The sequence below is a fragment of the Helicoverpa zea genome, chromosome 20, assembly GCF_022581195.2.
Source record: "Helicoverpa zea isolate HzStark_Cry1AcR chromosome 20, ilHelZeax1.1, whole genome shotgun sequence".
NCBI lineage: Eukaryota > Metazoa > Arthropoda > Insecta > Lepidoptera > Noctuidae > Helicoverpa > Helicoverpa zea.
This window is the reverse complement of record NC_061471.1, coordinates 4,288,073-4,301,637: the sequence shown is the minus strand read 5'-3', so window position 1 is coordinate 4,301,637 and position 13,565 is coordinate 4,288,073. Positions and strand designations below refer to the sequence as shown.

Sequence of the window (13,565 nt, the reverse complement as noted above, 5' to 3'; positions counted from 1 at the left end):
AGACTGCTGGAGACCCGATCGAACCCACGCGGAAGAATCGATGGACTCGATGGTCCATACTAAACATTCTTTGTTTTGTGGTCTGTATTTTCCTTTAAATAAAAGAATTGTTTTCAGTATAATGGAAAACCTAACCCACGGACGTTATTGAATTTTAGTTCAGGGAAAGGAAGGAAGGGTTTTTTGCGGTTAAGCTTTGGCTAGGTCAATTGAGGGCCAATGATTGTATTGACAAAGGCAGACTACGTCTATGATTGTGTACTTGTAGCTAGAGTCTTGAGGTCTTTATGATAGTGCTGCACTATTACCTACGATACTGATGTGAATATGAGAGGAATAATATGGTTATCAATTTGGGTCTCAAAGATTTTCTTCATAGGAATTTTAATGCATGTTGAAAGTTTTTAAAATATAGGTACTTAGCTGTATGATTAAGTATGCCTGAGTCTAAGACCTAAGCCAATTTACATTTGTAAGGAGATCCCCTGAACCGCACGTGGCAATTGATTCATTCGGGGAATACTTTAAAGAATTTTAATGCCTATGTCACTATGTAAAATAAAACGTAATGTCCCTTCGTTTAATGTTACGAGTTCATGATTATTCATGTATGACTAAAGATCTGAATTTATTACAATTAAGCTTGTTGTTAGACTGACATCAACGTTTGTAATTTTTTAGTCTAGGGAATCTCTCGTGAGGACATCACAATTTGATCGTCTGTATGTGGGTACCTATACATTAGTCGTTATATTAATAAGATGTGGAAACTATTGTGTGAGAACTGTCACGTAGTACTTTGCTATTAATGTTCTGCGCACTTTATTTATTTGGAAATATAATTATTATTTCCTGTTTAACCATGTTTACATCTGCAGTAATTAATTAATTTATATAAATAACTCTTCCTCTTAAAAGACAATAAATAAGTAAAATATACCTATAAATACACAGTCTCCCTCATTTTATGTTGGTACCTAAAGACACTCTAATAAACAGAATTTTAAAGAAAAATGCTGTGGGCATAGCGAGCCTTTTCAGGTTTGATTTTTGTCCGAAATATTGTAATATCTGTGTTGCCTGTGTACATTGTTCAAATTGGATCAGATTAATATTTACAGGGTGAATCTACGTCTGAAGATTGTAGAATGGTAAATAATATCTATGTAGCTACTTAGTGTAAAGCTATTCTGAGTCGTGAACCAAAGTACCTAGATCTCAGTATTTGATCATATGCATAACAGTAATAGGTATATCTGCAGCAGATATTTACAAATACTTTACCACTTCTACAGTTAAGTTTGTATTTCAAGGACAAACATACCTAAGAGCATGCACGGTTTTTCCGTACGAATCAACAAAAATAAAATCAAGTTTCGAAAATATGTGTTCAATTGAATAACCCTTTGAGTGGCGTTGTTGTCCGAAGTCGCTTTGTTGTGAGTGTAACAACAGTTGCATCACAAATATTGACAAACTGTAGTGCTGTCATGTGCTTTTGATTTACAGTTCAATCTGCCTCACTATTTTTCTAAACTAGATTTTTTACGTTGTCCAATTTGAAGTGTATTCAAAGTGCACTCGTTTTTCTATTCTGTACGGCCAATCGTTTTTTGTTTTGATGTTGTCTGGTTGATATTTTGAAAGTAGAATCTGCAAGTTCGAAAGTATGTATTTCAATCAATCAATCAAGAAAACCTATATTGCTTTGAACGGAAATTGCCAATTGCAAATATATGCAATAGGTCAATGAACAACTGGGTTTTATGACACGGAAAAAGACACCTTTACAAAATAATATTTTATTGAGCTATCCTGTTACTCATACGCACCAACAAAGAAGAAGATAATTATTTTATTCAACATACTAGATAATGTTTATCTGGTTTATTTACGTAAATCCTATGTTTATTGACGTAAGTAGGCATGTAGTCCATGTATTAAAACATAATATATGGCGGCTGAATCATACAGGGCTTATTGAACATAGGTACACAGTTAAACGGACGAAACAAAAAATATTTGGCATTAGTATGAGTCTAGATGTTGAGTTTTATTTAATCCGAAGGACACTACCAAGCCCTTCTACTAATATTTATAAATGCGAAGTTATGTTTCCTACGTTTCCCTATTAATGCGGCATTATACACTATGGATAAAACTCTCTCTATACCTCTTTGCTATGGTTCTCAAAATGAGGTTGGAACTGCTCCACAGTCTTCAGAGTTAGGTATAAGTCAGATTTCTGTCTGATAATGGTATGGAAGCCACCAATATGTGTCTGGGTGAACATACTATGTAGATGCACATATGTAATTATGTAAGTGTGACACAAAAACATAAATTATTTACTAATATTTTGTCCTCAAATGATTCACTAAATAATAATTATGTCCATTAAAGCAAGTAAATATAATAACGGAAAATTAATTAAATAAGAGCAGTATATAAAGACAAACTGCAACGGGACTAATCACACTCCTCAATAGGCCAGCGGTGCTTCAACACATTAATAAATACAGCCATGTATTCAATGTGCGTGAAGATCGCTCTGTGCCTGGCTCTGGTCGCCTGCATCGACGGCCACGTGCTGCGGACCCTGCCTCTATCACCAGAAGGCATCACTGTGGAGATTGTACTGAAGAATAAGGAGACTCGACACCATCCAGTGACTACCATGACGGTCGACATCAATGAAAAGGACAAGAAAGTTGGGATTTTAATGGCCGAAGCTCCATCAGGGGTGCCGAAAGGATTCCGCGATATGTTTGCAAAAGCTCCGAGGTTGGAAAATCGTAATAGTGTCCGGGTAGGCTCCTGCCCGGAGGGAACGGAGAGACAAAGTGGGTTCTGCTTCCCCACCGACGATGCTTAAACAAATCGACACTTTCTACGACGGACTTCAATTGATGTGATTATTAATGATGTTCATTAAAATTCTTCTGTGAAACATCTTCTTTTATTTATATTTTTCCCTGTTATGGTATTATGCGCCATTGTTATGGTATTTATAAGTAAACTTAGGCAGCAATAAAAATTATATAAAACACATCAAATATAATGATTGGGGTTTCTATAAGTATCTTTCAAAGCCACCATCAGTCAAACTTCGTAATAGTAAGTATATCTATCACAAACAAAGTTTAAGCCTATGAAAACTATTTAAAATCTGGCTGCCCGGTTGCTCTTAGTGAGTGCGCAGTTTGAAAAGGATAATCTGTCTAGCCTATTCCCAATTATGTTGGGGTCGGCTTCCAGTCTTCCCTTAACCTTCTCAAGCTATGTAGTTACGCAGGCAACCCAAAATCTCTCGGTAAGACTGTTTGGCAGACTTACTGGCTTCTGAGTACCCGTAACGACTCCCAAAAACTTTCAATGACAGTCGAGACCTACAGAACGTGGTATCCGAAAGAGAAATATAGCTAAAAAATTTTATATGAGGCAGTGTAGGTACCCATTTGAGTAGATGCCTAAAGATATACAATCTTGATAGAACTTTTTAGACATTAAACTACGGTTTCAAATAATGATTCGATTAATCAAGTTATTAAATACGATTATTGTATTTACATCTAATTTTAGTCAGATTTGTTTCTAAAGTAACCTTTTCAATCATCGTCAGCCTTTTTTTTCGGTCCACTGCTGGGCACAACCCTTCTTTCACACAGAAAAGGATTGAGCGTGCATCACCACATTTGTTTTGAGCGTGAATCACCGGCTTGGTGATTTCAGACAATAAAGTCCAAGTTTCCTTCATCTTCCGAGCCTTTTCCCAATTATGTTGGTTCGGCTTCCAGTGTAACCGGATGTAGCTGAGCAGGTACCAGTGTTTTACAAGGAGTGCGACTGCCCTCTCTGACCTCCTGAGCCTAGTTACCCGGGCAACCTAATACCCCTTGGTTCGACTGGTGTCAGACTTTCTGGCTTCTGACTACCCGTACCAACTGCCAAGGGTGTTCAATGTCAGCCGAGCCTACAGTTTAACGTGCCAACCGAAACGAATTGGTGTCTAAGATAGTGTACTTAGAAAGTACCTACATACAAACTTAGAAAAGTTGCATTGGTACTTGCCTGACCTGGAATCGAACCCACGCACTCATTCTTGAGAGGTTGGTCCTTTAGGCCGCCACATAAAAAGTTATAAAAATGTTGTTTGTCATTAAGAGCTTACTAAAATTGAGTACACAAATGAATGGCCAAAATGTAATCTGAAAGTAACCCAATTCACAATGAGTGCCAGCATGTATCTATAGAAATTAAAATTAAAATAAAACGTTTTAATTTTTTTTTCGTAATCATAAAAAAAATTAAAATATTGTTATGATACAAACTATATATAGGTACAAATATAACAGATACTTAATTGACGTCATCGTCCTACTTATTAAGAAATGATTTGATTTTTTACTGAATTTTATCATAATTTTATAAACACGCCTACATTTTTAGTTGATAATAAGAATTTAGCTACATATTAAGAATAATATTATGTAATTAATCTTACCTACATTTTCAACAAGTGACCCGTCTTGACTTACTCGAATGACGTAAATTTATTTCCCTGAAACCGTGCTGAATTTTTTGATGACTGATTCTTGACGTGTCCTGTATCGGGGGGTCAACGCGAAGCTATCGATATTTTCCTCAATAGGTCATGCAAAGCGTCATTACCTAAGTACTGCATTGTTAGAATACCACAACAATCTCTGGTCTGTGTGGGTTTCTCCAGATAATGTTGTATGGGATTGCGTCAAGAAAGTTTGTGAAAAAATATTATTTTATAGATTTTAGAAATTAAAAATAACACTTGCCAACAAAAAACTCAATATTTAAAAAAGGTCTAAAGTATTTGGTCCATTCGAAGGGTCTTTGCTTCTGATAACGTGCTGACGTGATAACGTGCTGACTCGATAGACTATACATCCATCAGCCAAGCAAAATCCGGTAGTGCGAAATCGCTCTTACTACAAATTATAAAACAGTCCTCCGTCACGTGTTTCTGCCTTTTTGTCTGATTTTGATGCGGTTATTAGTTATCATCCAGGGTTTCATTAAAGCCACTAGTCTATAATAATCCTGTATCTTCTCTCTAGGAAAAAGAGTATTTATTATTTAGAAGCAGTAAGATCTTGCTTTGTGTGGTACAGGAGGTATATAACAGTTTCCGTATAATAATGTCCTTTTCTATTTTAAGAGCAAAATAAGGATGATCTTGTGTAGGCCTGAAGTCACCCGATTTGCCTTATTATTGTGCAAACGAAGTGGAATATTCCATAAATATAAACAAACATGAAATTGATAAAAAATAATGAAATTGGCGGTATGCATGGTAAACTTACCACAGTCAAAAATAAGTACTTAGTGCCTCCTTATTATCTATCTATATAAAGCGGAAGAGTTTATTTGTTTGCTTGAACGCGCTAATCTCACGGGCTTCTGGTCCGATTTGAAAAATTCAGTGTTAGATAGCCTATTTATCGTGGAAGGCTATAGGCTACCTTTTTATCTGGGTTCGTTCAGAAGTTCTCACGGGTTGCGGATGAAACCGCTGGCAGAAGTCAGTACATAATAAAAGATTTCAACTAAAAGAAGAATGAGAAGCAAAACATATTCGCTTGTTTGATTTGACTTATGATAATCGTGTAGAAATGTTTGCTATGTACAATTATTCGACATTGTGAGAGGCGGAAATTATCTTTAATAGTAACAATAAACTTAAACTGATATGCAAATTATTAAGAATATTTAGTCAATTAAAATAGTGAAGTCCCTAAAAACCTTTGCAGTTTCAATATTTTTTTCATTTGGATATTACGGGCAAAATAATGACTTAGAAATAAATTGATTCACTAGAGGAAAGCTTTGCGCGCAATATAGGGAAATAAAAAACCGACGATGTGCCAACTTGCGTCATAAAATAGTATATATACTCCAGTTTGTAAGGACTAATCACACTCCTCAATAGGCCAGCGGTGCTTCAACACATTAATAAATACAGCCATGTATTCAATGTGCGTGAAGATCGCTCTGTGCCTGGCTCTGGTCGCCTGCATCGACGGCCACGTGCTGCGGACCCTGCCTCTATCACCAGAAGGCGTCACTGTGGAGATTGTACTGAAGAACAAGAACGACCAAAAACCGTTGTCGACATTGAAGATCGATATCAACGAGCATGACAAGATGGTGAGGCTGTCTCTGGATGAAGCTCTGCCAAGGGCGCCGAGACGTCGTTTGCCGTCAAACATCGTGCCAATGCTGGGAAACCGCGCTGGGATGGTGGTTGGATCCTGTCCTGCTGGGTTCACGTTTCAGGGACGTTTTTGTGTTCCTGTTGACTACTAAGCAACTGAATCATCGATCTCTCCGACAACTATGTTCTGTTTTAATGATACATTAAAAGTTTTTTGTAAAATTACTGTTTTTTATTTATATTTTATGGCACGTTCTTATATACATAATTTTCATACATATAATCAGTGTTCAGGCCTCTTCTCATATAGGTCTGTACTAGCCCTTATTGTTACATTAATACAATATGACAAAATAAAACGTTTATTAACACATCATCACTATCATTATCATTACAGTATTTTGCCAATAGATAACTGTGTGGCCATAATTAAAGTCATTAATTTAACAATCATAGAACTGACTTCTTTTTCTTATCCTATCTTTCTAAAACCCGCCTGTTGGCTGCTGACGTGGAATAAACTTATAATTTACTGAAATGTAGCTTCCACATAAATTTATAATAATACCTATAGTAAAATACATTTTAAAAGTATAATAATACCTATAGTAAAATTTCTACTCCGAAAAAATAAGTAACTTAATAAAAATGAGAAACTTGTTGTGAAAACAAGGAAACTTATTTTATGGGTATGTTAAAGCAATACCTACCAAACCATTGGATTGAGTCAGGCCTAGAGAGGAAATAGTTATAAAGCATCCAACATGGGGAATTCCAAGATTCTTTATTGAAATCAAAATCAATTCTAAATGTGACCTTATAGCAATTTTTTTGGCAATACTATATCTACTATTACACAAACCACTTTCGAATGGTGACAAATTGTGTTTTCTTGTAAATTCCTTTTAAAATATTTGCATGCAGATAAGAGGTGGCACATCTAGATCAACAATAATAATATGATTATACTCGAATTAAAAAGACTTCAATACTGACTGGACTAAATTCAAATTACTTTACGAACATACCTCTATATGTGAGTCACGTATAAGGAACGTATGTGTATAACAATATGTTTACCTGTTCTAAAAATGAAACATATGTATATCTTAATCCTTAAGACTATTACTGCAACATCTTAGGAGTACGCATACCGTATGCAAAAACTGATAAGTTCAGCTTATCTTGTACCAGGAAAGTAGACATGCATCAGACGTACAAGGTATTATGCAAATAAATGTTTGCTATCATTACTATAAATAGAACTTGCTCAATAACGGCATACTTGTAATTAGTATTACAGTAACGTTTTCTAAGGATACTGTTGTGGATTCTGGAAATGTTCTCGCCCTTCGGTTTTTCCGTGGGTTACGTAAAAAATGACTAACTCTACAATTACAAGACTGGCTCTCGCGACTGTGGTTTTGGTAACGAAATCCAGCAGCCGTCCTCTATAATTACCAATACCAATCATGATTAAGGTCCGCAATTGGTCACTGTGAATCATCAACGGTCCTATCTGTATTTTTTTTATAAGAAGTGAGCCAGACTATACACCTCTAGCAAGTACCTACCTATATAAAAACCCACTTTTGCAGTATCTGATATTTACAATACCTAATCTTTTTCATCATTATATTGAATCAGCCAATTGCGTCTCATCATCGTCTATGCTGAACGTAGGATTCCCGCTAGGAACACTGACCATTCCCGTCATCCCCGTCCTAATCTTATCACCCGAAAATCATGTAAGTTAAAGTCTGTAAAATACATAACATTACATAACCCCATTTATATTTTTGTTACCTACAATTAGCATACCTATGCCATAAATGCATTTATGTAAAGTTAGGTATATGATACTCGTCTCTCTATTCAATTGCATTCATCTATTTTACTCAGTAAATAGGTACGTAAATGGTGCTGGCTGTAGTTCCCCGAATGAAGTCCTTTGCGTAGAACTTGGTTATTTCTGTAATATTAATTTAAAGCTGGTTACAAAGTAATATAATAATTCTGCATGCTAATATTATGTCATGTTATGCTATTTCCTACTTGTGTCAGACACGTGGATGTAGAGGAATGTTGATTGCTGAAGTAAATTAATTTAAATATGTTTAATGATTTATGTAGGTGTATTTTCTGCTTAATTGGGGTCACGGGCGAGAGTTCTAGTATTTATCTAGTAGTAGGTACGTAAGTACTAGATCTCTGCGTCCTGAAGGAGCTACATCCTGAAAAAAAGTAGATTAGCTTATAGTAAGGACAGGCAGTATCTCTTTACTGAAAAATCTTTATTAATTTTACTTATGCATGTAGGTACGAGTAATTAGATTGTGTATTTGTAAAATATGGATAATGGAAACAGTATGCAAAACTCATTTTTTGTGACCTTTTGCCAGTGGGATTATGGGTAGGCATAGATCTATAATTGTCTCCTGAAAATCAATTGTTTACATATTTTAGAGCGTTTCAATCATCATTGTCCATAGCAGTAAAATAATTGACAGTAGCTGCTATTATATAGATAATAATAGTTCGCACTGAAGCACTTCGAACTATTGTTTGCAGATTTTGATAATCTCTAAAAGCGATTATTCTTTATTAGTATTCCGTAGAAGAAATTGTGAAACCGATCAATATCAAATTGGCAACTATCATGTATTTTTTAATAAATTAACATAAAAGCTTTGAATATCATTTAACTAGGTTTTGCAACAAGTTTGCATCATTCAACTGGAATTCCTACTTTTGCACGAATAAGTTTAGCTATTTTTCAATACGTAGAAGAAGATATAGGTAGTAGGTATTGTTTGATAAAAAAACGATACTCATAAAGGAGATACAAGAAGTATCTTGTTATGTTATCAGTTATCTTTGTCTCAACAACACAAATTCCGAGTATTTTTGCATTCACATTGTGATAAAAATTGCATATGTAAATACCAGAATACGCGATTTCTAGTGAAATCTTATTGCTTTGCATTTTAAATGTTAGTTATTTATTGGGTTATCCTATAAATTACTAATTGGTGACAAGTAGGGCAGATGACATTGAAATAAATGGGGTATTCCCAATCCTAACGAGATGTTAATAAAATGTATCAACTAGACGTGTGTCTCATGTATGATTCCGGATTGAGTACTTATTACAGGAAAACGTTTCTATAGGGCTTGAGGCTCACTGACGTATTGACGGTAACTTGTGCGTAGTACTTGCGAATTAGAATATTATTAGATAATTTTAATTGCGTCAGAATCTCCAGATAAACCATAGTAATATGTGTTAGAAATACTAAAGTGAGTTTGTACCATTTTTACAGAAGAACAGCCGAACGGCGAACGCCAAATGAAAGTTGCTGCTTTTTGATTCGGTCAGCTGATAAGTTCAATTGGAACATTTTTATGGAAATCCCGGCTAAAAATTAATTTATTTAGATTAAAAAACTAATTCTTACTGTTACAACAAGAAAATATATTTAATTTGGTACACAAAATTACATGAAGAATCATTTTCACGTAAGAACTTTTCGCGCTTGACGGTTTTCTTTCACAATAGTTACAATCGTCACCAAATGAATCACTCGCGGCGTCCTCCGGGGGAATCTTAGTATGCGTAATGTGAGGAGCACAAGCACTTCAAACTAGTCTTAACACGTATAAAACAATTGACGAGCTCGCAGGACCCAACAGTCTAAAACTGGCCAGCGTTCGTTCAGCACATTAATAGTACAAAAATGTATACAAATATGTGCGTGAAGATCGCCGTGTGCCTGGCACTAGTCGTGAGCATAGACAGTCACGTCCTCAAACATCATGAAGTGCCTTTATCACCGGAGGGCATGGTCGTGGAGATCACAGTGAAGAATAAGGGTAACGAACACCCAGTGTCTTCAATGAAGATTGACATCGACGGGAAAGACAAGAAAATTTTGTTGTCTTTGGGAGAGCCAAGTGAGAGCGTGCCTAAAGCAGTTGGAGAAGCCACATCAGACGTGGTGCCGACCATCGAGACGAGGAACAACATCCGAGTGGGCTCCTGTCCTAGCGGCTACACGAGACGAGGAGGATTCTGCTTCCCCGATGATGATTATTAGGTGAAAGAGTATCGACCAACCTGTGAAACTTTTTAACGTTCATATATTTTACAAGACTGCACGTGACATTTTTAATGAGTGTTATTTAATATTTATTAAACGTGTTTTAGTTGTTAAATTAACCTGTTTTATTTATTTTTGTCTGTTCCCAATTTTTTTTATGTTTATTGCATATCCTAGAAGGACCGTGAAGATAATGTAAGTATTTATAGGTGAAGAAAAAGCTCTTTCATGCCACTTCTGTTCGATTTGTTTTAATAAATGTTTATAGTTATAATTGGATGGATGCAAATGGTATTAATAACATTCGTAGGTTATAAAATGCTAACCTTTATGGTGCTAAAATATTATAAATAGAAATTGTTAGAAGTCGGTGTCTGCAGATCTGTTGACTGCTTATTTTGCCACTGAATTCTAGAGTCAGGTCAAAAGTTGTATTTTCCCTTTTCTTCTATTTGTAAACTATTTTTTTGGATAGTTCAGAACTATATATACTTATTTTGAATACCCATAGTGGCAATAATAGTAGAGTAAAGTTCTTTTAGATATGAATAAAATATGCAGAAACACGAGGTAGCCGCTATAAACTGTGCTATAAAGTGTAAAAGTTTTGTCAACACGAATTAAATGTAAAATAAATTAAAATTAAAAATCATGGTAGGTAGTCGTCTGTTCCGTCGTATCTTTAGGTAAGGTACAAACGGTTATGTAGAAACAACCGGCAGGTATACGTACATACACAGTCACACAAATATCAAGTTTTCACCCGATGGTTCTCAAGGTTATCGTCATCTTATCCTGACTTGATGACAATGGCTAGTAAGTATGCTCTTTCATATAACGTCGTTGCACATGTTTGAAAGCAATGAAATGTGCCATTCAAATAATATATAATAATATTTAAAGTACAATGGGCAACAATACAATGGACCCTGGGGTATCAGGGGCCAGCGATGATTTTAGTACCAACGAATGCAGTATGGTAATATACAAGCTGTTGATTTGCATCCGTGCCATATTCAAGGAGGTAATTATGCTAATGATTCTCGACCCAAATCAATAAAAAAATTGGTACGTATTTTTTTTTCTTTATTTTTTTTTCGGAATTCCGTAAATGTCATCTAGCCTTATTTAAACTTGGCGCGTATGTTACTGGCGTTAAAACCGTGCTGCACCCTCACACAAACGCAAACACAAAGCATACGCAACGATCACTCATAAATTTCATTCATAAAATTGGATTACTTCGGAAATACCACGACATTACAATGACAAAAAAAGCAGTGCATATTAGTTATTTCCCATCTACTGTAATTCCAATCGATTATTTACGTATTGTATGTCCTCCTCCTGAACTATGGCACAAATGCAAATCAACACCTTGTATTTACTGTTTTTATGTTCTATCGCCATGGTGTACTTCAAAACCGAAAAAAAGTTTTTGTTTCTCAACTTTAGAACTTTTCTGGCACCTTGTGTAACGCAATCCAGTTACCAGGTACGCCTTAATTAATTGGCTTCGTACTAATCATAACAACTGTCTTTAGATGTACAAACTCAGCTGGGACCATATAATCACAGTTTGAGGCGCTTGATTGCTCGAAAGAGTAACCGCGGCCCTGGTACATAAAAGACCTATGAAGGAACACGTTGGATTTTTAGACAGTAAAAGTCTCACACTCCCTCATCGCTGCTAACCCACAACCGGAGGGGTCAATTGATGATTATTGTCATCGCTAGAAAAAAGGTGCTTCCTGTAACATGAGAGAAATCGCTATTTATAATAGCGACGAGCTCCTTTTCTTACAAGTACAAAATCCAAAAATATAACTTTTTCAAAAACCTATATTGGATGATCATGATTGATTATAAATAAAAATCCAATACCTGAACAAGGCATAATTAAGTCTTTTAAAAGCTCAGAATTAAGTAAACATCAAAAACTACGAATAATTGAATGGATTAAATTACCTCATACATTTCTGATGCACAAATTAATATGCGAATATCTATTTTCCTAAATTTACATAGATATTTACAATACATATACAAAACTATCCTAGTAAAACTAAAAAGCGTCAAAAAATTCATCCCCATCGCTGTCGACTGGGAGCGTACCCAAGAGGCTGGCAGTCGCTAACAGTACGCTAATAGTTCGGGATAACGCTAATAGTTAAAGTTATTCTTAATTACTACAGCTACCTATACTTAGTTTGATACCAATTTCGCAACGGGCCGCCGATAGCCCAGGAACGACCAATCCCTTTTTTGAAACCATTTCAAGCCGTCATAAAAAATGGAACTTTACTTTTGTTTTTATCAACATTATTTTTTACTAGCCGTTTTCCCGCAGTTTCAGCCGCGTCCCGAAGGAACTACAGCCGATACCGGGATAAAATATAGCCTATGGCACTCAAGAACATTGTAGCTACCTATCAGTGAAAGAATTTTGGTTCCAGGCAGCTTTTCCAAAGAATGCCCCCTAATTAATAAATATTAATTTAAAATTAAATATTAATTTCACTCATTAAAGAAATTACATAAATCGAACTTCAATAGAAACGTCATTTGTGACGTTGTAGCACTCGATAGCTCTGTACCAATCGTCATCAAATGATTCACTCGCAGTGTCGTCTTTTATTCCCCTGAATTAGTTAGTACCTATGCGTAATATAAGACGCACAACTTCTCAAACTTGCCTTAACGAGTATATAACGAACGACTCGATCGCAGGGCGACACTCCGTATCTGGCCACCGTTCGTTCATCACATCAATAGTACAAAAATGTATACAAATATGTGCGTGAAGATCGCCGTGTGCCTGGCACTAGTCGCGAGCATCGACAATCACGTCCTCAAACACCATGAAGTGCCTTTATCACCGGAGGGCATGGTGGTGGAGATCACAGTGAAGAATAAGGGTGACCAACACCCAGTGTCTTCAATGAAGATTGACGTGGACGAGAAAGACAAGCAAGTCTTGTTGTTGTTGGAGGAGCGTTCAAGCAGAGTGCCGAGGAAGACTGGAGATTCCTCGACAGAAGTCGTGCCGACTATCGGATCGAGGAACAACATCCGAGTGGGAGCCTGTCCTGCTGGTTACACAAGAACAGGAGGATTCTGCTTCCCTGACGATTATTAGTTTAAAGTGTATAATCAGACAAACCTGTGACCTAAAGCTAAGTTTTTAGAACGTTCATATCTTTTACAAGACTGTGATGTGATATTTCCTACAAATGTTATATGTTATTTAATATTTATTAAATGAATTTTAATTA

The 13,565-nt window shown here is 35.8% G+C and overlaps 4 protein-coding genes across 4 annotated transcripts; all 4 read left to right on the top strand.

Annotated features, from left to right (window-relative positions):
* Window positions 1–2,481: 2,481 nt before the first annotated feature.
* LOC124640223 lies at window positions 2,482–2,950 on the top strand. The gene has a single exon (XM_047177902.1). The coding sequence runs from the start codon at window positions 2,525–2,527 to the stop codon at window positions 2,873–2,875; it is 351 nt and encodes a 116-aa protein (XP_047033858.1). The 5' UTR covers window positions 2,482–2,524; the 3' UTR covers window positions 2,876–2,950.
* A 2,998-nt stretch (window positions 2,951–5,948) lies between these two features.
* On the top strand, window positions 5,949–6,407 carry LOC124640214. The gene has a single exon (XM_047177885.1). The coding sequence runs from the start codon at window positions 6,001–6,003 to the stop codon at window positions 6,340–6,342; it is 342 nt and encodes a 113-aa protein (XP_047033841.1). The 5' UTR covers window positions 5,949–6,000; the 3' UTR covers window positions 6,343–6,407.
* A 3,454-nt stretch (window positions 6,408–9,861) lies between these two features.
* On the top strand, window positions 9,862–10,405 carry LOC124640242. The gene has a single exon (XM_047177923.1). It carries the CDS (start codon window positions 9,928–9,930, stop codon window positions 10,285–10,287), a length of 360 nt encoding a protein of 119 aa, XP_047033879.1. The 5' UTR covers window positions 9,862–9,927; the 3' UTR covers window positions 10,288–10,405.
* A 2,608-nt stretch (window positions 10,406–13,013) lies between these two features.
* Window positions 13,014–13,565, top strand: LOC124640219. The gene has a single exon (XM_047177898.1). The coding sequence runs from the start codon at window positions 13,073–13,075 to the stop codon at window positions 13,427–13,429; it is 357 nt and encodes a 118-aa protein (XP_047033854.1). The 5' UTR covers window positions 13,014–13,072; the 3' UTR covers window positions 13,430–13,565.

Bases quoted from the DNA above. Each gene is read 5' to 3' on its own strand.
- LOC124640223 (XM_047177902.1), top strand. From the start codon at position 2,525: ATGTATTCAATGTGCGTGAAGATCGCTCTGTGCCTGGCTCTGGTCGCC.
- LOC124640214 (XM_047177885.1), top strand. From the start codon at position 6,001: ATGTATTCAATGTGCGTGAAGATCGCTCTGTGCCTGGCTCTGGTCGCC.
- LOC124640242 (XM_047177923.1), top strand. From the start codon at position 9,928: ATGTATACAAATATGTGCGTGAAGATCGCCGTGTGCCTGGCACTAGTC.
- LOC124640219 (XM_047177898.1), top strand. From the start codon at position 13,073: ATGTATACAAATATGTGCGTGAAGATCGCCGTGTGCCTGGCACTAGTC.